The sequence below is a fragment of the Pagrus major genome, chromosome 6 (assembly GCF_040436345.1).
Source record: "Pagrus major chromosome 6, Pma_NU_1.0".
Classification (NCBI taxonomy): Eukaryota; Metazoa; Chordata; class Actinopteri; order Spariformes; family Sparidae; genus Pagrus; species Pagrus major.
In genome coordinates, this window is record NC_133220.1 from 20,436,642 (window position 1) to 20,459,499 (window position 22,858).

At 41.4% G+C, this 22,858-nt stretch overlaps 1 protein-coding gene across 1 annotated transcript in view; it reads left to right on the plus strand.

Annotated features, from left to right (window-relative positions):
- Nucleotides 1–17,783, plus strand: part of col7a1 (collagen, type VII, alpha 1) — a 68,693-nt gene extending 50,910 nt beyond the window's left edge. Inside the window, exons 92-118 of the mRNA XM_073467530.1 lie at nucleotides 59–118; nucleotides 198–323; nucleotides 407–478; nucleotides 3,757–3,792; nucleotides 3,883–3,942; nucleotides 4,056–4,100; nucleotides 4,345–4,380; nucleotides 4,519–4,554; nucleotides 4,849–4,905; nucleotides 5,020–5,091; nucleotides 6,127–6,198; nucleotides 6,323–6,358; nucleotides 6,454–6,534; nucleotides 7,680–7,733; nucleotides 7,899–7,952; nucleotides 8,061–8,123; nucleotides 8,200–8,262; nucleotides 8,358–8,474; nucleotides 9,296–9,373; nucleotides 9,818–9,871; nucleotides 10,031–10,079; nucleotides 10,294–10,302; nucleotides 12,208–12,291; nucleotides 12,596–12,721; nucleotides 14,479–14,655; nucleotides 15,054–15,236; nucleotides 15,579–17,783. Coding sequence (XP_073323631.1) covers nucleotides 59–118; nucleotides 198–323; nucleotides 407–478; nucleotides 3,757–3,792; nucleotides 3,883–3,942; nucleotides 4,056–4,100; nucleotides 4,345–4,380; nucleotides 4,519–4,554; nucleotides 4,849–4,905; nucleotides 5,020–5,091; nucleotides 6,127–6,198; nucleotides 6,323–6,358; nucleotides 6,454–6,534; nucleotides 7,680–7,733; nucleotides 7,899–7,952; nucleotides 8,061–8,123; nucleotides 8,200–8,262; nucleotides 8,358–8,474; nucleotides 9,296–9,373; nucleotides 9,818–9,871; nucleotides 10,031–10,079; nucleotides 10,294–10,302; nucleotides 12,208–12,291; nucleotides 12,596–12,721; nucleotides 14,479–14,655; nucleotides 15,054–15,236; nucleotides 15,579–15,607 — 1,929 coding nt within the window. The 3' untranslated portion in view covers nucleotides 15,608–17,783. The remainder of the gene's footprint in view (nucleotides 1–58; nucleotides 119–197; nucleotides 324–406; nucleotides 479–3,756; nucleotides 3,793–3,882; nucleotides 3,943–4,055; nucleotides 4,101–4,344; nucleotides 4,381–4,518; nucleotides 4,555–4,848; nucleotides 4,906–5,019; nucleotides 5,092–6,126; nucleotides 6,199–6,322; nucleotides 6,359–6,453; nucleotides 6,535–7,679; nucleotides 7,734–7,898; nucleotides 7,953–8,060; nucleotides 8,124–8,199; nucleotides 8,263–8,357; nucleotides 8,475–9,295; nucleotides 9,374–9,817; nucleotides 9,872–10,030; nucleotides 10,080–10,293; nucleotides 10,303–12,207; nucleotides 12,292–12,595; nucleotides 12,722–14,478; nucleotides 14,656–15,053; nucleotides 15,237–15,578) is intronic.
- The last annotated feature ends 5,075 nt before the right edge of the window (nucleotides 17,784–22,858 follow it).

Sequence of the window (22,858 nt, forward strand, 5' to 3'; positions counted from 1 at the left end):
TATTTGCCTGAAATCAAACTTAATCGGTGCAGCAGGTATGACACAATGTGTGTTGCAGGGAGAGAAGGGAATCGGACTGTCAGGTCCTCCTGGTCGGGTCGGGCCTCCAGGTTTAAAGGTGAGCAAGCACATGTTTGTCCTTTCGAATCAGTTAGTGTGGTTCATCAAGTCAGAATCTAACTGCGACTTGACTTCAGGGGGATCCCGGTCTTCCTGGTTCACCTGGTCCTCCAGGGCCACTGGGGAAGTCAGGTGATACTGGGCCTCCTGGTCTGAGAGGAGAAACTGGACAAAATGGACCTCCTGGACCACCAGGGGACAGGGTCAGTGGAGCCACTGATTACAAAATGTTTTTTAATCTTAATCTCTGCGGTATGATTTTCAACTGCTGAGGTCTTATTTTCAGGGACTCCCAGGCTTTGCAGGCCGCCCAGGAAATGTCGGACCCCCAGGCCCTGCTGGACCTCCTGGACAGGCAGTGAGTTTAGTTTTTATTACACTAGTAGCTGCACTCAGCTAAAAGTTGCCTTACGTTGGCTTGATTTTGATCGTGCTCCATAACGGCTGCTTATAGATACAAATGGGTGACAAATTAAAGGAAAATAGTGTCTTAGTCAGGCGTTGCCTTGGCATTGATTCTAAAAATCACTGAAACTCGGCTGGATAGATGTATCACCATTCTGCCAAAAGATATTCCATCATGGTGTTTTGATGACAGTGGTAGAAATTGCTGTCAAACACATTGGTCCATAGTCTTGCATGTGTTCACTAGGGTTGAGATCTGAGGACAGCAAAGGCCATCGCGTGTGAGTCACATCATTTTCATCAACCCATTCAGTGAGCCCAACATGTTTCCAAACTTGCAAATACGACAGCTTGGTCAGAGTGTTATGGTTGCAAAAATGTGAGGACCCGAATGCAGACACAGTGGTAGGCAGGTAAGAAACAATAAGCAGGTTTTACTCACAAAGCCAGTATCCAAATATCAAAAGGCAGGCAAAAAATGGCAGGCAACAAAAGCACAATAAAAGGCAAGCAAAAGAGAATCCAAGGAAAAACTAAAAATACAAAACCAAGAACCATCCAGAAAAACTAGAACAAAGGACACATGCAAGGAGCAAACGCAGACGAACCAACATCAGCAGTAAAACAGAAAATGGAGCGATGACACCAGGATTAAAACAAACAAACTGACAAAGAGTACGAAAAAAGAGCGCAAAAATAGATAGGACAAGAAGAGGAAGTGAAAAGCAAAACAGGACACATGAGGAGATAACTGACAAAATGAAACAGGAAATAACTAAACCAAAAACCCAAATGATGAAACAAAGGCCTTAATATTCAAATTATGCCGATAAACTTACCCATCTACTGTCAGTTTTGCAATCAAGTTAGACATAAAAACTACTTGCAACATCTGATAAGACTTTCAAAACAAAGCTTGCTGACTAATCACATATTATGACATATAACGACTTTTCGACTGTTATAAACGTCGAACGGTTTTGGTTTGGTTAGGTTTAGTCAACAAAACTACTTTATCAGGTTCAGGAAAACATCCTGCTATGTAACATTATTAATGTAAGCTAACTCACTTACACAATTCAATGTTGACACTAGGGATGTCCCGATCAGGTTTTTTTGCCCCCGAGTCCGAGTCCGAGTCCTTTGATTTTGAGGACTTGCCGATACCGAGTCCCGATCCGATACTTTTATAAAACAATAAAAAATGAAGAAGAGAAAAGAAAATTGAGCAGGATGTCCCTTTTATTATATTTTAACACGTGTACTGTTGTAAACTGAGCACATAGGAGGTAGGCAGCTTGAACATTCTTAAGTCAGTACAAAAAAATATTCTTCACATTAGAAGTAGAACAACTACTAGTGCAACATTAGAACTTAGTGCAATCACAGACTCAATAGTCTAGTATATCACAGACTCAATATAGTATAGTACAAATATAGCAGCTTAACTTAAAATGCCCACACAACAGACATGATAGCAGAGGGCTGCTTCAGCTTCAAAACAAACAGGCGTGCTCTGCGCGCATGCGGTGTTTCTGCGAGCTGTCTGTCTCTTGCAGAAAGGGCTCTGGCTGTGTGTCATGTGACACACACAGACAAGGTCTGATTCGGTGCGGTGCGGTGGTAGTAAATACTAATTTTATTCGAATTTATGTTTAATCACCAATAGCCAATATATTAAAAACTGATAAAAATAATGACTTTCAATTAGGGCTGAACGATTTTAGGAAAAGATCTAATTGCGATTTTTTTTGGCAGATATTGCGATTTCAATTTGATTCACGATTTCCTTCAAATCAAGCTTTCAGTGCAATATTCACATTGTACAGTAACATTAAAACATTAAATGCTATTACTCTAATGCAAGGATGAAAACTAAAGTTAAAAATTGCTTCCAAATGTATTTATTAACAAGAAACATGCACGGCTGATGGCTGCAGTTACCCTAACGGCCGCAACGGCCGTCGTGTCACTATTGAGTCTTATTTCTTGATCCTGCCCCAAGTTCCCAAGTTGGCAGAAGATGCTGTAATTGTAGTCTGTTTGCTACAGTGGGCCTGAGTATCATTTTCACCGGACTTTTTCGTTATGCACTCGTCATGCAAATGCCTGTGGTGATTTTTCAATTGCCGGTATAAATTGGTTGTGTTTCCGCTGGATGTTGCAACTTTAGCGCGACAGGTTTTGCACAGTACCTGGTGCACGTCTGCAGGCTCAAACCCGAAATACTCCCAAATGACCAACGTGCTGTTTTTCTTGGGGATTAAATCCCCTATCTCCGCTTCTGGTCCAGCTGGAGCCATTTCAGATAACGTTAAGGAGCAGGTTAATACTGATTGGTTAGCGTGACCTATCCAGAGTAGCATGCCGCTTCTGATCGGTGAGCTTGGCAGGATGGTAAAGAGACGGCATGTATGTGTAAAATAGTTGACACAACAGATCCTGGGTCAGTCAGGAGCGCTGCAAAAACCGCAGTTTTGGCGATCACATGATCGCGTTGTCTGAAATCGCAATTTCGATCAGAAAACGATCAATCGTTCAGCCCTACTTTCAATATATATATGTATATATATATATCCGATCCCTGATCGGCTCATAACGTCCGAGTCCGGATCGAGTCTGCAATCACGTGATCGGCCCCGATTTCCGATCACGTGATCGGATCGGGACAACTCTAGTTGACACCTTGTCACACATGGGAGGTGAACCCCACTCTCCTGTGGGAAAGTCTTACAGTTGATCCACCCGACCCAACTCGCTCTTTGTACAACTATACGCTTAAAGGGATTTTCAAGGAATTACACTACAGGGTTAACTATATCTTCAAACTTAGAGTCGAGGGCAACTGACCAGGCTGCTGTGTTTGACACATTGGGAGAGAGAACAGGCTGCCTGGAGGAGACCGCTCCCATCAGGAGAGAGATGTTTCATCGTAGCTTAAAGGTGATCACTCAGAACAACTTTGTTTTGATTTGCCATGACCCCTCCTTCTAAGGGGACAAGCGGACCCAAACCACACCAGCAAAATGTTGCATAACAGAGCCAGCCTCCTTTATTCGAGTTTTTCCTTTAATCTGTCACCTGTTTCTAGTTGTGATATGTAGTTAATAATGTTTTTAATTTGGTCCCTAAAGTAAAGCTTTTCAAGTATTAGGTCTGAGAGAAAAAGAGAGAAAGCCAAATGGACTCATGGACTGTCAGATGTGATTGGCTAAATGCTTTGTTTTCCAGGGCTCGCCTGGTACCAATGGGGTCAAAGGAGACAAGGTGACAGTCCAAGCCGACACATATTTCCACCTACCTGCTTAAATGTTAATAGACTCTTGTGAAGGGTGTTCATATTACTTCTGTTGCCAGGGGGAAGTTGGCGTTGGAGTCCCAGGTCCCAGAGGAGAGAGAGGAGATTCAGGGCCCAGAGTAAGACATGAGTTACATCATTATATCACTGAGGAGATGTGATCCGATATGAATTTGCCTCAGGATGATAGAAACTGACACTTGTGTGCCTTTCTCTGTCTGTCATGTCTTAGGGAGAGGAGGGTCGTGCTGGCTTGGATGGGGAGAGAGGGCCAACGGTAAAATATCATGTGTTTCCTTTTTTATCCATCACTGAGTGACATGACGTGCACCAACAGAGCCTTTGCACCAAAACTTGAGGATCTTTTCCATAAGCATAAATCATTATTTATATGGGGACATAATCTATCTCTTAGATTATAAGATAATTATTTAATAGGGCTTCTGATGCCTGTCATTTTAAATCGAGATCAACCTGTGCCGACTGTGGAGTCATACAATGTGTGTTTGTGTGTCCATCAGGGTCCCTCAGGTATCCGAGGTACACGGGGAGAGAAGGTGAATACCACCAGTCCTTTTCTCATTTTTATGTGTCATTATATGAGCTGTGTCCCCCGAGCTATCTGCTCATGTAAGGGGGTGAATTAAATTGACACGCCTGAATGAAATGTTTTGCTCTCAATCTTTTCTCGTCAGGGAGACATTGGGCTTCAAGGTGACAAAGGAGAGAAGGTGTGTGCATTTTAATATCTAATAAGCCCCACTGCTCACTCTCTATTGTATTTGTTGATATTTGTAAACGCCAGTGACACAGAAATGGAGAATATTTGTGTCAGCGGCGGCTGTTTTGAAAGAGCTCTTTCATGAGGTTTACTCTATAGAGAGCAAGAGGAATATATGAATACACACAATGTTAATGAGCTGTGATACTATTGAGTGGGAAAAAGTAACAGGATGAAACGTTGTGTCTTGATGTTTTGGCTTTGGGGTGAAGCTAGATGTTTACAGCTGCACTGTCACTCGCAGGGGGACACTGTGCTGGTGGGAGGACCTGCTGGAGAAAAGGGCAACAAAGGAGAAACAGTCAGTGAACACCCGGATGGGTCAAAATGCTAAATCTATAGAAACATATCCACTTTTATTCTGTTTCTTACAGTGTATATTTGGATTGTGGATTTCAATGTTGTTCCATTTTAGGGTGACAGGGGACCCAAAGGTGTGCAGGGAGAAAAAGGGGTGAAGGGTCAAGAGGGGCCACCAGGAGAGCAGGTAAATTTTTTTTTTTACTCTTGTCAGAACATATGTGACAGTTTTGGGCTGCTACCATTGACTGTATAAAGTATGGAAAAAGACAATGCTGAAGTGCCTTAAATATTCTTTCTAATGACCAGCAAGGGGCTTACTTATTAAGAAAATATGTACATGTACATAAATGGCATGACTTCCATTCTCCTCCTTACCCTAATTAAGGCCACTAGGCTGAAACGTAGCCTGTTGTTTGACATGTCCTAAATAAATTGGTGAAACTGAGATTTGTCGACTCTGTTCTGAAGAAGAGTGTGTGTGTTACTGTAATCCCTTTTAATATTCAGCAGTTGAAACATATGACTTTAATTTAGCACCACTATTTTAAACACACTGGGAAGGCGCATCCTCTCAAAGATTAACTAAAGAATCAATTTAAGATTTGGTGAAGAACATGTCAGAAAATAGTGAAGTGTGCCCACCTGTCAGTACCAAAAGGTGACTTTTTCTCATTACTCGTTTTATCCAACCAGAGAAATCCACAGGATCTGTTACACTTGAGAAGCCCTGTTTAGAGACTATGTTTGTCTTGCCTGTTTTGGGTTATTGTAGAAATATGACATTGCAATATGGCATACATATAAAAGGCTCATCCAAGTTAACAAAGAAATAGCTATTCTAAGTTTCAGGTGATTATACACTCATCAAAACATCAGTGTGAATATTATATTCCATTTCTGTCTAAAGATTCCCTTAAATCCCCCTAAATCCTACGCACTGGACCTTTAATTGACTCATTGTTTTTAGATAGTTTGCCCTTCAACAGTATTTACTCTAAATTAGGATTGGGTGACATATTGTCATTAGTCATGTGGATCTGATTGCCAAACAGGCTGAGGCCATCGATTGGTTACTTAACAGTCAAATAAGATCAGAAGTATGAATCACTTAATGATGACATTTAAACAATATTCTGGTGGTGTGCAGGAACCAAAACCAGAGATTGGACGTCTCTTTATTGATATTACAAATGATCGATATGCATGTGTTTGACATCAGGGTCTGAGGGGAGAGCCGGGAGAAGGAGGATCCACTGGATTCCCGGGTGCTCGTGGCCCCGGTGGACAGAAGGCAAGTGATGCTGAGCGTGGATGAGGATTGTGATTAAATCAGTTGCAGGATTAATAGCAAAGCCAATCATTACAGGTTATAATTTTACTGCTCTGATTACTGTAATTCTGTCTTTGCTCTGCAGGGAGAAGCCGGCCAACCTGGAGTGCCTGGCGAATCGGTCTGTGATTTATCCTTCCATCAAAATACACTTTCTCTGTGAGGGGTTTTCTCTCCTTATTGGACATAAAGGATGATTTCTGTTTTGTCTTCCAGGGTTTACAAGGAAAAGATGGGCTGCTGGGGCGTAAAGGGGACAAGGGAGAGATTGGCATCATAGGAATGAGAGGAATCAAGGTATTTTCATTGTTTGTGCGTGTGTGTGCGCTTACAGTGTTTATTCATTCTGTGTGGTTTCAACCTTGAAGCGTCTTTTATGAGTCGATGATGACAGTCGCTGGATAATAGTATAAATTAATATGATTGCAGAGGATGAATGCAAATTGTTGCATTTATCTGCACTGAATATTTTTCTTCACCCTAACATTATGATGATTAATACCTGGAAATGGCTGTTTTGCTCAGCTGGATTGATTTAATTTCCTTTTTTTTTTCACTTCATTCATTTGAATTCTGTTTGAATCACTGAACCAATCAAAGATGGAAGCGACTACTCAGACGTGTGGAGGGAGGCTGGGCTTTATATTGTTACTATTATGACCTTTACTTAATCAGGTAATCATTGAGATAATAGTAATTGAATACGGCAGGAAGAAATGAGTCAAGAGAGACACACAACAAAGACAGCCAGTCACACACAAGATATACCTACAAACAGCATCAGAAGCAGACCCAGACATCTCTAAAAAGTTCAGAACCGCTCAGTGGGTTGAAGCTTTAAAGGTCCAATTCATGAAAAAGTGGATTTTTGATTCTAATTCCCATCTTGTCAAATACTGACATTTTGGGAGTGAAGTTTGGGTCGGCCGTCATACTAAAGCATCAGTATTTGACAAGTTGGGAATTCTTACAAATCGGACCTTTTAAAGGAATATGTTGAATATGCTGGGTGGGCAAACTTGTTTCCTCCTCTTTCCAGTATCCAGTGTTTCCAGTCAGCTAACCGACTGCTGGCAGTAGCTTCATGTTTACCGTTGAAGATAATACCAGTGTGCTATCAGACGCCATGCACATGGATTCAGAATGGCTGGACCAAACAGCATCAGCCCCTCCAGCTGCGCTGCCACTTATCTTGCTTTTACTTGTCATTTTTGTCTGAGCACCTGTTATCAGGAAAAGTATAGCATCCTGTTCTGCGTCATGTCCTGTACACTGTGTGTGTGTGTACAGAAAGTGCTCGTGCACAGTGATTGAGCCTGAGTGGCAGGTGAGAGGACTGTTTGTGTAAAGATGGGCTCTCTGCTTGTCTGGTTTGGAGCATTTTTTCTCCTCTTTGCGCCTCTCCATTAGCCTCTGTCAATGATGAAGTTATGTGTTTCCAGGGTGACCGAGGATCCAAAGGGGCTTGTGGAAGCGAGGGACCCAAAGGAGATAAAGTGAGTTTGGGACAGACTGATAAAATGTGAAATAAGAAGCATGAATGAAGACATTGTGTAGAGATAATTTAATACGGAGTGGGATTTTGACACTGTGGGGTTTTTTTCTGTACAAATCGTGGTAAGCACATGAACATAAAGTGAATCTTGAGTGTTTGTGCTCAGGGGGATGCGGGTGTTCACGGACGATCTGGCCTACCAGGAAGAAAAGGTGAACAGGTATGAGTCATATCTGTGGTAGAAAAACAGGTGTCCTGTCGTTGATTCTTTGCATCTGTGAGCTTCTTTAAGATCTGGCATCTACAGGCTTCTCTCTGTGTTTTCCAGGGAGAAATCGGACACTCTGGGGCCCCAGGGACCCCCGGGAAAGAGGGATTAGTTGGCCCCAAGGTATGTTCTGTACAACATTGTGTCCAAACTTTTGTGTCCAAATGCAAAGTGTAACCACTTTTCCTTGTCGGTGTAGGGAGACCGTGGTTTCGACGGGCTCGCAGGACCTAAAGGGGCTCAGGGAGAGAAAGGTGAAAGGGTGAGTTTGTGACTTCAACTTCTGCAGGACCATCACTCATCTTCACAGCCAGCTGAGTTACATAACTAACTGTCTCTGTGCTCATATACTTGTAGGGACCACCTGGGGTACCTGGTCCTCCCGGTCCCAGAGGAAATGATGGGGCCACAGGCATCACTGGCCCTCAGGGACAAGCAGGTGCTAAAGGCCCAGAGGGGCTCCAAGGACAGAAGGTGACTACACTTGGCTTGACAACACTGTAGTAACATGTTTTTTCTGTGGCAGTCTGACTGAGAAGATGAGAGAGGGTATTTTGTTGTTGGTGATGTAGCAAATAAAAGTACAGTATAACAGGAGCGAGAACAGACAAAAGTGTCGGTTATGTCACTGAGTGCGCTAAATAGCAGTGGTCAGGTGTCTGAGTGGCAACAAAGACACAACTTTTGTTTTTTGACAGTTTTGACATTAAAAGCATGATGTAAGAGGGATGTAAAAAGAATACAGCGTTTTTTGTATCCCTCCTTGATTTGTTCTGCTCTTTCTTCTTCACCTGACTGGTAGCCGTGTTTGATTGTTTCATGATGATTGAGAGTTTGATGGGTCGTGCGTCTGACTGGCTTGTCTGCTGCATCATCGAGTAATAAAGGAAGGCGGTGACGGCAGAGCAGAGCAGCATCTGTCTCTCTGATGGGTGCACCTTTTATTCAATCTGAGACACTCTTGAGTCAACCAAGCTACATTATTTTTCTGAACAGATATTTTGCTTTGGTGCAGCCTGAAAGGAAGGCTGAGCACTAAGGCGAAAACTGTAACGTTGTACTGACTTGATATACAATATATAAAAGGAATTCTGTATAAGAAAACAAAAGAAAGAAAACTGTTTCTTCTTTGCTTGTTTTCGTTGGAACTATGCCGGCAAATACCACCTGTCAAGAGACTATGTGTACAGAAGCAGTGGGACATGCTGTTGTGTGTTTGTTTTTTTACTTGTAATGCACTTTTATACATCTGTCTGCCGCAGACGTGTTGTAATATTGTTTTTCCTGTGCGTCAGGGGGAGAGAGGTCCAATTGGTCCTGCCACAGTGGGTCCACGCGGTATCCCAGGGATCCCGGGGGAGCGAGGAGAGCCGGTAAATGTCATACTTGCTCTACTGGTTGTTTTCTTGACAGCCCACTTTGATAAGAGACTTTAGCCCCGTTTCTACCAAGGTGCTCTCAGTGAAGTAGCATTTGAACCCGTAAACGCAATGCATTGTAACTTTAGCTAAATGCCAGATCTGCTTGGCTACTTTTTGAAATTGAGTAATTCACATTTCACAGTGACATTTTTCAGGAAACTGAATTCTTTTTTTCTTAGCCCAGCTTTCCTTGCTTTAATATTATTAATTGTTGGTCAGAGATCCCATATAAGGACACAACACAAACACAACTAATATTTTTATTAAAACTGGTTTAACCTTTCACTTTGACTTTGCATTTAGTTCATGTGCTGCACCTGCTCTCAGTCTAATGAATTAATATGCTGCGAGCCTCTCTGTGGGTCATGTGTGTCCTAATACCTGTCCATGTTGCAGGGAGAGATGGGCCCAGATGGAGCCAAGGGAGAAAGAGGAGAGCCAGGCATGACGGTCAGTGCTCGAGCCTTACCGTGGGGCTCGATCTGAAGATGCTGACACCAGACAGCACACACACACACACACACACACACACACCCTTACATAGAGTTGATATTAGGGTTGTGTTTGTAATTTTGCTTTGCTCTGCTCCCGTCTTCATTTTGAATTCAGGAGGATGAAGTCAGAACGTACGTTCGCTCTGAAATGAGTCAGCACTGTGGTGAGTCTTTCATGCATCTTGCATTTCTAATTTATTACAGAGTTGTCCCCAAGCTGAACTTTGGATGGCAATCACAGCACATGAGTCAGAGCCTGAGCTAAACTCTATGAGAGTGTGATAGAAAAGAAACTGCACCAATGCCATGACTCTTGAAACTGACCTTTATTATTTGCTCTCTTTCTGCTTCCTTCCTGTCCATCTGTGTGATCCTCAGCGTGTGGAGGTGAGTGAGCCATTCAGCTGCAGCACAAGAGAGGAGGGCGGACAGAAGGGCTGTGAAGTAGCATGAGTCACAGTGGTGTACTAAACCACATATGCTGCTGTAGTGAGACGAGTCAGTCTCATATATATTATTGATAAGCTTCAATGCATTTACCCTCATTTAGCATTTTTGTGGATTTTAAATGAGTGAAATGCATGATGAATTAACTTCATGCAGACAAATGTAACATGCTGATGAAGATTCTCAGTCATCCAGGTCGTGGTTTCTGTATGTGCTATATGGAGGCAACTGGAATTTTAAGCAAGTCCAGTTGCCTTCGTAGAGCACTTAGATACACAAATATAACATACTTTCATTCTCTGTTGGTCTGAACAAACTAACAAGATGGTATAAAATACACCGCTTGTTAAGGTTTCTTCGCAGATAAATCTTATTTAAACAATATTTGCCTGAAATAGCTTCTACTGTCCCTCGATGTTTTGTGATGTGCCTGAGTTCCAACTGAGTCAAGTTGGAGCCCTTTAGCAGCTTGTAGCATGTAACTCACGTGCACTAACATGCACACGCCCAGCTACCAAAAACAAAGAACAGAGAAGCTTGGATTACAACACACATATAGGAAGTGCAACTTTAATCTCTATATATTCATATAGTAAATCGTTGTTTTCTGCCATATTAATGTTCAAAATCTAATATACAGAAACTTTAAACTTTAGTTAATAGTTGTTATATGCTTTATAAACCATTTTTTTAAGCAATTGTAAAGATTTAAAAACATCAGTTGCAAGTTTTTGCAACCATCCAAATCATGTTTATAGGTGAAACTTTACAACAATTGCCTAATAAATGGTTAAGAAAGCATTTCATTGTTAACAGTGAAATAACTAAAGTTTAATTAAAGGGGCACTGTGTAGTTTTGGAGAAGACTCTTGACCTCTTGAAAATTTAAAAAATGTCTAATATTAATTAGGTAATGATTCGAACTGTGTTGTCCTCTAAGGTCAGTTTGTTTATTCAGTTTATTCAATCATGAAAACAAAAATAGTTTGTTTATTCAGGTTTTTTTAGGTATAAAAGAGTCAGTCAATGAAGATCTTTCTTGACTGATTACAATTTTTTGTAGATATTGAATGTTATGAGACTACTGTAGAAGTTAGACAAATATACTTGATAAGATTTTGAGTTATGGCAGAGAAAAGGTTAAATTAAATATTTAAATGTAAATAAATTGTTTTATTTAGAAAATTAGAAAATGAACGTCAAACTCATGCACTTTTCTCAAAGTTTTTGTTGATTTCTTTTTTATCTAAGCTCTTAATCAATGCAAGACTTCATCAGTGTTGTGTTGCAGCAGCATGAGATAAGTGATGGTGATGCAGTGTTACTGAGAATGAGGCCAAAACAAACATTTTGCTCATGTTTAATTTATTTATTATTATCTAAGAGACACTTGTGTGTGTTTCATAATGTTCAAGTCAGTAACAGTGAGTCTTCAGTTGAATCAGCGCTGATCTGATTTGGACTCAAGTCAAAAAGTGTTTGACTCGAGTGCGACACAAGTCCATATAGCAACGGCTTGAGTCCTTAAAGGATTACAGTCGGTTCTTGGAAGATTGCCTCATGTTGAGCAGTCCCTCAAAAACTTTGTAAATCCTTTTAGCTGGTGTTTGGGTTGGAACGGTGGAATGATTTTTGTGGTGCTCTGGGGGTTGTTGGCTCATTTGTCTGAATGTTTTACTACGAGAATGTTCTGTCCTTCCTTTTGTTTTTCATCATGTTACCTCTCTGGTCCCCCCTTTTCTCTCCCTCCTGTGTAACGCTTACCTGGTCCCTCTCGCTCCTTAAATCCTGGTCCTCTCTGCTCCCTCGGTGTTCGCTCCTCTTTGTCCTATCTGGCTCTCTCAGGATCAGTCCCAGACACTCGGTCCCTGCCCCCGGTCAGGGCTCGGCCCACACCAGAGCAACAACTGGCCCTGATGGGTGAGGAGGGTGAGTGTGTCAATCCACCGCTTTGCCTGTGGGCCTCCATCTGTTTATGTGTCTGCGTGTCCGTCCCTAACAAACAGGTTTAACTTGGTGGTGCTGCCTCTGGAGACCTCTGAACGGCGGGTGGTTTTCTAATCAAGAAAACAGAGGACTCCATTTGTGTTTATATTCTGTATCTCTGAGCATATCCAGACCCATACAAATATTCGTGTCGAGGCTGTATTTAACTGACTGTTCTGAGCCTGCCCTCTGTCGAAGCTTGGAGGTTTGTGATCTTCTGACCTGTGTGGCGTTGCTCTTCTCTCAGGCCGGGAGTTACGTGTCGTGGTGAACACGAACGACCCCGACTACGAGCACATCTACTCCATTGAGTCCTACGATGACCCCATGGATGAGCTGCTCTACTTCCCTCCCTCTGCCAACCAGAGTGATGGTACTGTGTCCAAAGCTGAAATGAAGTACCTCTTTCTGACATACTAAGTACCACCTAACCCAGCCTGGTCTCATGTAACACTTGTGAAATGAGCACATGATCTTAAAAACCTGTGTGTGTTCCCTTCTTGAAAATGAAAGAAATACTCCAAACATCCTCGGGTCGGGTAATGCTCGAGCAGAAGTAGTTTGTCCGGCATGTTGTCTGATGTGACGGAAATGAAAAGTGTTTATATCACTTCCAAACCACCACAGCTGAAATGGGGAGTGAAAAGCCGAATATCATTAATGATTAAATTCAGCACACATACATGACAGTCTGTCCTTGAAGGCATTCAAGTCAAGTCAAATTTCATTAAATAGCCCAAAAACTACAAATCACAATTTGCCTCAGGAAGCTTTACAATCTGTAAAGCAGACAAGTCACTCTGTCCTCAGACGGTCAATTTGGGTAAGAAAAAACTCCTTCACAAACCTCCCCTCTAACCTCAGGCAAAAAGTGACAGAAAGAATTTAGTGTAACAAATGGAAATAAGAGATCTAGAGAAAGGGGGGTCTGTTTTATCAAAGTTACAGAAATGGTTGGACAATGGTTTCCAGTGATGCAATCAAACCACAAGCAAAAACAGTCTTTACAAAGAGAAAACAGAAGGTATTAGAACGTGTCAAATCATGATATTGTTGGTTTATCTAACCCGTTCAAACCATACGACAAATAATTAAATTTTTATTATATGTAATCAAACAAAACAACTTTAGAAAATCCCTCCTCAACACATTTAAACAGTGAAATACAGACAGCCAGGCTAAAAACAGTGAACACAGATAAGTCATTTGAGTCATAATGTCTCAAGTCGTGAGTGTTTAACTTCCAAGCCGAAGTTAAGTCTCAAGTAATTTATCTGTCAAGTCAGGTTGCAAGTCATTATAAACAGTGACACGAGTTACCTTTATCTTTCATTTCAATATTTTTATTTTCAAATGATAGTAAAGTGATACAATACAAAGACCAACAATTAAGGGTTAGGGTTATTTTTGAGAGGCAGATGAGCAGGTAAGTCTGACCTCTCGTAACTTTTGTGTAACTCGCAATCTTAACAAAGTTGGTGTGCTGTTTTTCAGGCAACATTTCTTAACAAAGACCAAACCATTATCCTAACCTTTAAAAAATGTGTCAGCCTTGGTGCTGCTCACACATTTTTGTCCATTACGACTTACATCTGTTATATTATTAGGGCGTGTGTGTGTTGTTATTATGGGCAAAAATCACAATGGATAAAATATGAGAAGAAGAACCAAGTAGTCAAATGCTGGGAATCCCCTTTAATTAAATTATTTTAGTCACCTAACAACGACGCTGACTTGTTTATATGCTACAAACTTATCGTGTGACAAACAGACGATGGCGTTTCGAATCTGTGCTCATGTCCTGTAAATCTGGTTATTCAATCAGCACATAATCCAATTTGTGCTGTGAGGAGCGTGTCTCATATTATGTATGCGTTCCACTTTGTGCTCATTTCATGACACTATGAGACTGTGTTGACTTTGCTCATTTCCTCACACAGCCTGCTTCAAGCACACACCATCTGAGTCTGTGACCTTTCATGAAGATACATGATCTTTACACCCTTGTCATCACATTAATCTACATTTCTTTTCTATGTATTCTGGATGTGTTAATGTTGTCTTTGCTGTGTGTCTGTTTGTGTGTGCCCCCGTGCGTTTATGTGCGTGTGTTTTTGTGTGTGTCGACAGGTGAGGCTGTCAAAGATGAAACTGACAAAACGGTCAAAGTTGAACCAAACAAATCAGCCAGTGCTGCCGTTAAGAAAACAAAAGCAACAGTTGCTGGTCAGAAAGCAGTCAAAGTTGCACCTGTGAAAGCAGTGCTGTCCAGATCAGTCAGGTCCAAGAGGAGAGTCACAGGGGAAGGTAATCCAGCTCATGGTTGTTGGGATAAGGGCGAACTCTGCCTGCCTTGTGTCTGGCCCTTTCTGCATGTCTGAGGCTGCTTTACTTTTGACTCAACGGCATATATTGAGTAAAAGGAAACACAGATATCAGTGCTAACAAGTCACTTTGGATCTAAAAGAAAAACACGGGAAAATATCGAAATAAACAGGTTGGCTTGAAGTTTTGAGCTCAGTGGTCATGAATGCTTGTTTTGGGTCCCTTGTTGTTCTTTACTGCTGTTCTGCCACTGCTCCTTTTTGACCGGCCTGTACTGTCCTCATCGTGTGTTTCTTCTTTGTGTGTATGCATGCACACTCTTCACATATGTGTGTGTGTGTGTGTGTGTGTGTGTGTGTGTGTGTGTGTGTGTTGTGCAGCTCCAGCTGACCTGTGCCTGCTTCCCATGGAGGAGGGGAGCTGTGGACGATACTCTCTGCGCTGGTACTTTAACAGTCAGGTTCAGGCCTGCAGGCCGTTCATCTACAGCGGCTGTGAAGGGAACGACAACCGCTTCGTTGAGCTGGAGGACTGTGAGGAGGCCTGCTTAGGGGAGGCCACAGGTACACAAACACACACACAGAAACATACACACACACTAAGTTCAGTGTATGTGAACTACGGCTGTGGCTAAATGAGTCACGATAATGATATTATTTTGATATCTATAGAAAATGTTAACAACAATGCTTTAAGTCAAAATCTTCATAAATTCATCTTTGTTTCCTGTGTTTTGTCTCTTTTTGGGCAAATAAATAAAGCTGATAAACAAAAGATCTGGCAGGTCTAACATCAGAGGACATTATCATTATTAACACAATGTCCATATTTCATTTGTTAATGCCACAGTGAGTGTCAGTATCGGTATATCTTGACATCCCTAATGCGTACTATCTGTTGTGCAGGTCCTCGTCCCCCACAGACAGCGCGATGATTGTGGCCCACCCCTCATCGGCCACAGGAATGTTAGCCGTTATATTGCTTTTATAAATCATTATTTTGTCAGATGTCAATGTTAACATTTGTTTTTTGTTTATTTATTGTTTCTGTCAACCCAACCAAACTTCATCCCATGGTTGAGAGGGGATACCAGAGGGATGCCTCCTTGTTTTATGTTCTCCGTACCAGGCAAAAGAAAAGACAAAACAGTGTTCATTAGGCTAAACAATGCTTTCTCTTGTAGTAGCCAAACAGACATTTTTTGCACACTGAATAAGAGCAACTTTGCTTTTTTTTTCAGACTTCACCTGAAAAACAACTTCACCCTGATATTCTCAGTTTGACTTTACCACAGTATTAAGGCATTTTAGTACATCCATCCATTTCAAGTTGCACACAGATAATAAGACTTAATGTCTGCATGCGGGAGGGAGCAGACAAATTAATGACTCATCTTATAGTCTAATATGATAATCCTCAAGTAAATACCAATATGGTGAAGCTCATTAACTTGACGGTGTAGTTCAGTCATTATGTGCGTTAACATGGAGCCTGTCACTCCACTAATTATTGGAACGAATAGAAATTTGCATATTTAAAAGTCTTTCCACACATTCCTACCATTCCTATCCAAAGATGCACTTTTCTGTCGTCCATTGTTTGAAATCTACAAGCACTTTGTTCCACTTTTTCCAAAAGGTGCATATACAAATCTGTTTTTAATCATATAGCGCAGCATCACTAATCATAATAAGCCTCAAACTACTACTGATTGGTACTACTTAAGAGGCATGTCTGATTAAAAAAATAGCACCTTACTGCAAATCCACAGCAGGAAACAAAGCATTTGACACTTGACTTGCTGGTGGAAGTGTTTGTGGAGTGCAGTATAATTATATTTTGTAATAATTAAACGTTTGTGAGAGTCATTGATCTGACTGATTACATTAAGGAGGAAAGAGGTGTACATGTGGAGAGAGCTGCCCCTTCGTTAATTATTTTTTGTGTGCATTGTGTCCTAAAGCTGACACATACTGCTACTTGGTTTCAAACTTACTATGACTCATTTGTGCGGCTGCCTTTGTAATCAAGATTTACAGACTTTGTTTAGTTATGTCAAGGAGAAAAAGTGTAACACTAAACTCGAAGCTGAAATACATAAAAAACATAACAGGACTTTTTTTTTAACGGACAGCACAAACTACAAACTTTATGAACTTTACCAAACTGGTATTTACTGCAAAGATGCTGCATGATAAGATGTTTTTATTGGTGCTCACTCCCTGATTGTATTGACTGTTTATACCACTTAGTAAATAAGAAAGGTTGGTAGAGATCTGGCCTCTGAAAGTAATTCTCCTTTTGTACACAAACATTTAAAAGTTCTCTTACTGTACTTTCACTTGGAAAAAAAAGTGATGATATTTTAGTCTTTAGTTTTGTATTTCAGATTTGTTTCTGAGGAATCAGTTTGGTTAACAAATAGACTTTAGAGGCAGCCTCAGCAGTCATCACTGTGGAGAAGATGAGAGGGGCAAATCAGAGCTTTAGTAAAGAACTAAACGCTGCAATATGATTGTTGAAATCATCCAAAACTGATCCATAATTCAGAAGTTAATCAATTCAAACTGTTAAATGTATGAACAGGTTTCAACCTTTATCTTTAAAAGACAAGAGAACAATAACATGCCGAACAGGAAGAATGTGAATCTAGACCAAAAAGAGTCAATTATACAACTGGCTTCAGTCATAACAACTCACACAACAAGGTTTTAATTTTGTTTGTTTGTTCCACTGCAGTGCTCCTTTCTAGTTGAAATCAACTTCTCTCTGAAAGTTTTTATGTTCATGGTCTTTTTACTTTTTATCAAAAAAGCAGATTTCTTCCAGCGAGATGTCCAATCCATATCCAAGCAAACTGTCACCTGATACTGTCTGTGGACTTTAACCTGCCTGAAACAACTTCTCTACATCATAACTATGCAAGCACAATTATATTGGGTTATAATTATAATGGATATAGTTTTATCATGTGTATTAAATATGAAGAATCAAGCACATTATTCTGCCAATATTTTGTATATATTGTTTTATATTGTTTTGGGGAAAGTTGTGTTTCCGACCACGACTGCATGTCTACCTGCCGGAGAAACGGTGCTATTTTTAAAGGTATTTTTATACTGTTTATTGAAGATGGAAGCTTTTGTATTTACTGTATGTGGTACAATATTTTAATAATCATTTTTAATAAACCAAATGTTTAAATAAAAACAAGATTGGTGTATTCTCTGGTTTTAGCATTTAGTCATTGACAGCTTTTAACTTTTGTGTGTGAGGCGGTTAAAAACACATGTACATTTTAAAGCCATGATCTTCCTCATTCGTCTGTTTGACAACTAAAATCAAATGAGAAGGTCTCACTGATCTGTGTCTGTGTGCACAAAAGAAAAGAATATTTTCAATCATGGAAATTCACATCATCATTTTCAGTGGAGGGGTTAATGGAGATAAGAAATCATCAAGTGTGTGTGTGACTGATATAGATGTTCTAATTTCATCAGCAGATTTTCTTAATGAGAGGATTTTCTGCTTGTTGGCCACGACTCCTTCTCCCTTGGTTTTTCCATGCTCTCTGCCCTCGGTTGATTTCCCCTGGTGGAGGACACACTCACTCAATGTTCGCCTCATCACACCTCAACCAACGCACGGCTTTGTCGTCACCTCGCCCTCTTCCCTTACCTGACTTAATTTCAAAAGTTATCTCTGTCTGCACCTTATCGTGCTGTAGGCTTACATGTGTTTGGCAGAGGCTGTGCAGGATTCGATCTCCATAAAACATTTCTGGATCTTCACAGCAAAACAGCATTGCAGCATTCTTCCAAACAAGTAGATGGGACAAATGAAAAATAAAGCCATTTTCTGGGGTTTTTTTTCTGTTTATTGTAAAGTCGCCATGTTCTTCAGTTGTTCGCGGACTACAAAAACTTCACAAGAAGATGAGGAGGATTGCCATGGGGATTAGTAGATAATGACAACATTTTCAATCGTTACAGCCAAAGATAGCTACTGTAAAGAGTAGCAGGTCCAGTATAGTGAGCCGCAGTAAACCCTATAGTTTTGGAGCTACCTTCAAATTCTGGCCATATCTTACAAATTACGCCTTTAAGATGTCCCTCAATTGGGATTAAGGGTCCAAAGTGTGTGTGTAGTCCAAATACTATGGGTCATATCGTTTATTTGCATTTAGAAATTAACACCACCATTGAGCCTCTTTAGCAGACTGCTGTGTGCAAAGTGGACACACAAGAGCTGTGTAACTATCTCTCTAAATGTGGAGTGTGTTTTGGGATTAAACGTATTTAAACACTTCTAAATTTCAAAGCAGCAGCTTCCTGTGATACCACAGCGTGTAGCTACCTGTGCTGAGCCTGAAGGACTGCAGCTTCATCATCCGGTCTGACATACATGAGCTGTTTTTATGACCCAATCAGCTCATAAACCAGAGACGGAGGACATTTTGGGGAGCACTGCTTGACTGAATCACTGATCTCTGACATAACATGCAAATACAAACCTACATGTATGAATTTATGCTTGTCACGCTGCTCTGCTCCCTGCCTTTCCCCCAATCTGCTCGACTCCTCATGCCATGTTTGTCTGTGTGTGATTGTGTGTGTGTGTGTATTTCATCATGATTCGTGTGTGAGCGATACATTTCACATGTCCTAAAAATAGCAGCCGTCACTGATTTCAGCAGCCGTAACCAGTCGGCTTTACACAAGGCTCCAAAGCCTTAAGAGCAGTCTCGCAAGTCTTTGAAAGGACGTATGAGGATACTAGTGTGTGTGTGTCTGTGTGTGTGTGTGTGTGGGGGGGCTTATATGTAAACTAACTGCAAACTTCCATGAAACAAGGGCCGCTTTAATAACCTTAACTAATCTGATATTCACTCTGCTACCTCTGGGGCTCCTTTGGGCTTCTCCCTCCAAACACACACACACTCACAGATTGTGTGACTCAAGGCTGTCCTTCACAGATCTGTGCTAATGTGTGTGTGAATGTTGGATACAACTGAATTGTAATTTAATATCAACTACGCCTCACTGCATTTATGTGCTGAGCAATATCGATGTTATTGCAATTCCCAGCCTAACAGCGGCACGGCTGGTATAGAAGTTGAGCTCAGAGTGAAACATTATTGAGATGATGAGCTGCTGCATACAAAATAGGAAGCGTGTCAAAGGGGCTACATTTTTCAAATATGGCAAAATGGATGTTAAGTGCTGTTATTCCCCACCATAAAAGAGGAAATGCTGCCATTCAAATGAGGCACAATATGGTTTAAATCCCTTCTTTCTCTACTTGTGACCCTTCAAGGGTATTTCACAGCCACCATGATCCTCCTGCTGGTATGTAGTGGGGTCTGGTGGAGGACAGTCGAGCAAATGCTGTGTGCACAGTGGTGGCTCCCTCTGTCTGTGCGAGGCAGAACTGCTCCTCAGATGTGGAGTATGCAGAAACACGTTTAGGAGTTGTTCATTTTTCCTCTTCGGTGACCTTGACTGTTTAAAGCCCCAGGGTCTCGGCTTGGCAGGGAGCTCGATTGGTAGAACCTCGCCAAGAGAGAGGAGCAAGCCAAACTCTCTCTCTCTCCCTCTCTTGCTCTTTTTTCTGCCACCCACCTCCCTCCACAAGTACAAAGGCTGTTGCTATAGCAATGAAACATGCTAGAAATGTGCTCAGTCTCACTTTTACCCTCTCAGCTGTATTAGCATATGATCCGTATCACTTCTATCTTCGTTTCTATCCGACTTGCTCGCACGTATTGCTCATTAAGCAAAACATAGAAAGCGTTTGTGTGTGGTCCTGGTGAGGTGCATTTACACACACGTGTGAGGAGAAAAATGAATTACATGCACTGTGGGATTACTGTAAAGCTTGTGCATGCTGTTCGCAGCAGATTCCCCCTGGTGCTTTGACCCCCGAGGTCTCTCTGTTATCTCCTGGAGTTTGTGAGTGTGGACGGGGGGCCTCAGGACTTCCTTCTGTCCTGTAAGTCTTTCACTTGAGCTCTCACAGTATAGTGCCAGCCTCAGCATCTGTTCAGTCTATTGATCTGAGCGTTTGGGTTAACCTCTCAAGGCTCCTGGCAAACTGGTATTACACACCCAGCCTATCTCTGCCCATCTCATATTTTACCCACTTTGAGTCCTAGATGTGAGTGCTGAATGATGTGATTCAGAAAAATTCAGCACCTAAAGAGGCCTTTACGAATGCAAAATGAGGTTATCCAGGCCTCATTATCTCTTTAACTTCTGAGATTTTCCATTGAACAACTCATTGGAAAGGCTAGGCGGCACCTCCTCTCTCCCTCTCTGCCTCTTCGTCGCTCCGTCTCCCCTCCTGTCCATCTCCTCCAAACACCAACAGAGAGCAGCGAAGGTGTTGTTTACTTTGTTTAATTCTTCCTCCAGCAGATGAGTCAGTTATTAGCATATCTTCATTATTTCGCTGATGAGCGAGGGCCACCTGAGTGTCACAATGCCTCAGCATTATTAAAAGGCCCTCGTGGGATATCTCAAGCGCATAAGCCTAAATTAGCATATGCCATTTCTCATCTCTCCCTGCTGTCATTCAGCAGCCCCATGCTCTATTTCAATTTATGCTCAAACTACTGACGGCCGGAGATTTTTTAGTTTCTCAGCTCTCCCCATCCATTACTCTCTCCCTCCCATCTTTTGCCTCTCTCCTTCAATCTTCCTCCCCTCCAGCGATCCACTTCCCTCTCTTAACTGTAAGCAGATCTGTGATCTGTAATTTTGCAGCTGACTAGGAAGCAGAGAGTGGTGGAAATTGTTGGTTATTGTAAGAGAGGGGGGAGGCAGTACTCCTGTGAGGAACTTCCTGCTCAGTTGAACTGGTGCAACACCTACACCTATTCCTGACAGTGTGGTGCAGCAGGGTGACATATGGACCCAGGGTGGCTGTGGTTTGTCCCTGCTGCTTGTTGTCGGTGATAATAAGATTTCATGTGACTGTCAGTCAGAGACACTTAGGCTATGTCAAGAAATGTACTCTTTCTGTTAAGTGATTATATAGTACAGTATCCTTGAGGAGTATTAATGGGGAAACTAATCTTCCTTGAAAAAACACATACAGTCCATGCACATCAAAGCTTCATTAAATCAGCAGTTGCACATCAGGCGGTTAAGGTACATTAGCCCAAGTGCCAGTTTTAAGGGCCACGCTGTTTACCTGTAAGATGGGTGTAACCAGTCACCTGGATTTTGATCATACTTGAATTGCTACTACTACTCTTATAATGGTAGTTTTTACTAGTTTTTACATTCCTCTGGGATTTTATCTTGAAATCTTGGTATACGCATTATCTTTCATTGGCTGTTCTGCTGACCTTATTTTCTTTTGCCTTTGTTTTAAAGCATTTTGGTCAACACATGTTATAAATGTGCTATAGAAATACATTTGACCTGACTTTACTGGCCAATCAGCTGATGATTAAGCCTTTGATTTTGAAGTATGAATGAAGCCACTGATGCTGGTCAGCTAATGCAAGGACGGACAACTGTACACTAGGAACAAAGACAGGAAGTGGAAAGTTGCATCAAGACACATGAAGATATAACAGCAAAATTAAACAGGAACTAATTAAACCATAAACCCAAACCATGACAGCAGATACTTCTGTATCTTTTGCCAGATGGCAGAGTGGGGCTGGGGTAGGTGTTGTCTATTAGGATCCTTTAAGGCTCTGTGCAGACATCTAACTTCACTTCATCTCACATGTAAAGCTAACGACATTCCCATCAGCTTCAGCTGTACTTCCAGTTTAATGCTAATTAGCAAATGTTAGCGTGCAAATGAAACATGATGTTACAGGCAGGACTGGCTGAAACTGGCTTGATAAAGCAGTAACTCTTGAGTAGCTTGTTTCAACATTATCACAAGAATACATTTTGGAAATGTGCGCTTCTGCAAACCACAGACATGTTGAAACTAAACATTTCTTTATGTTCTTTTATGTTGTGACAACGTTGTCCTTAGGGTCTGGTTTAGGCACAAAAACACACTAAACTACGATGTCAACACTGTTAACACAGATGCTAAACGTCAGCATATAAGACTCACAAAGCCGCTAACACTGGTCTCTGTTACTCTGTGTGACATTTATGATATTTATGATACCCACAAACCTTAACCTCTTCAGTTTGTTTGTGTTACCACCAGC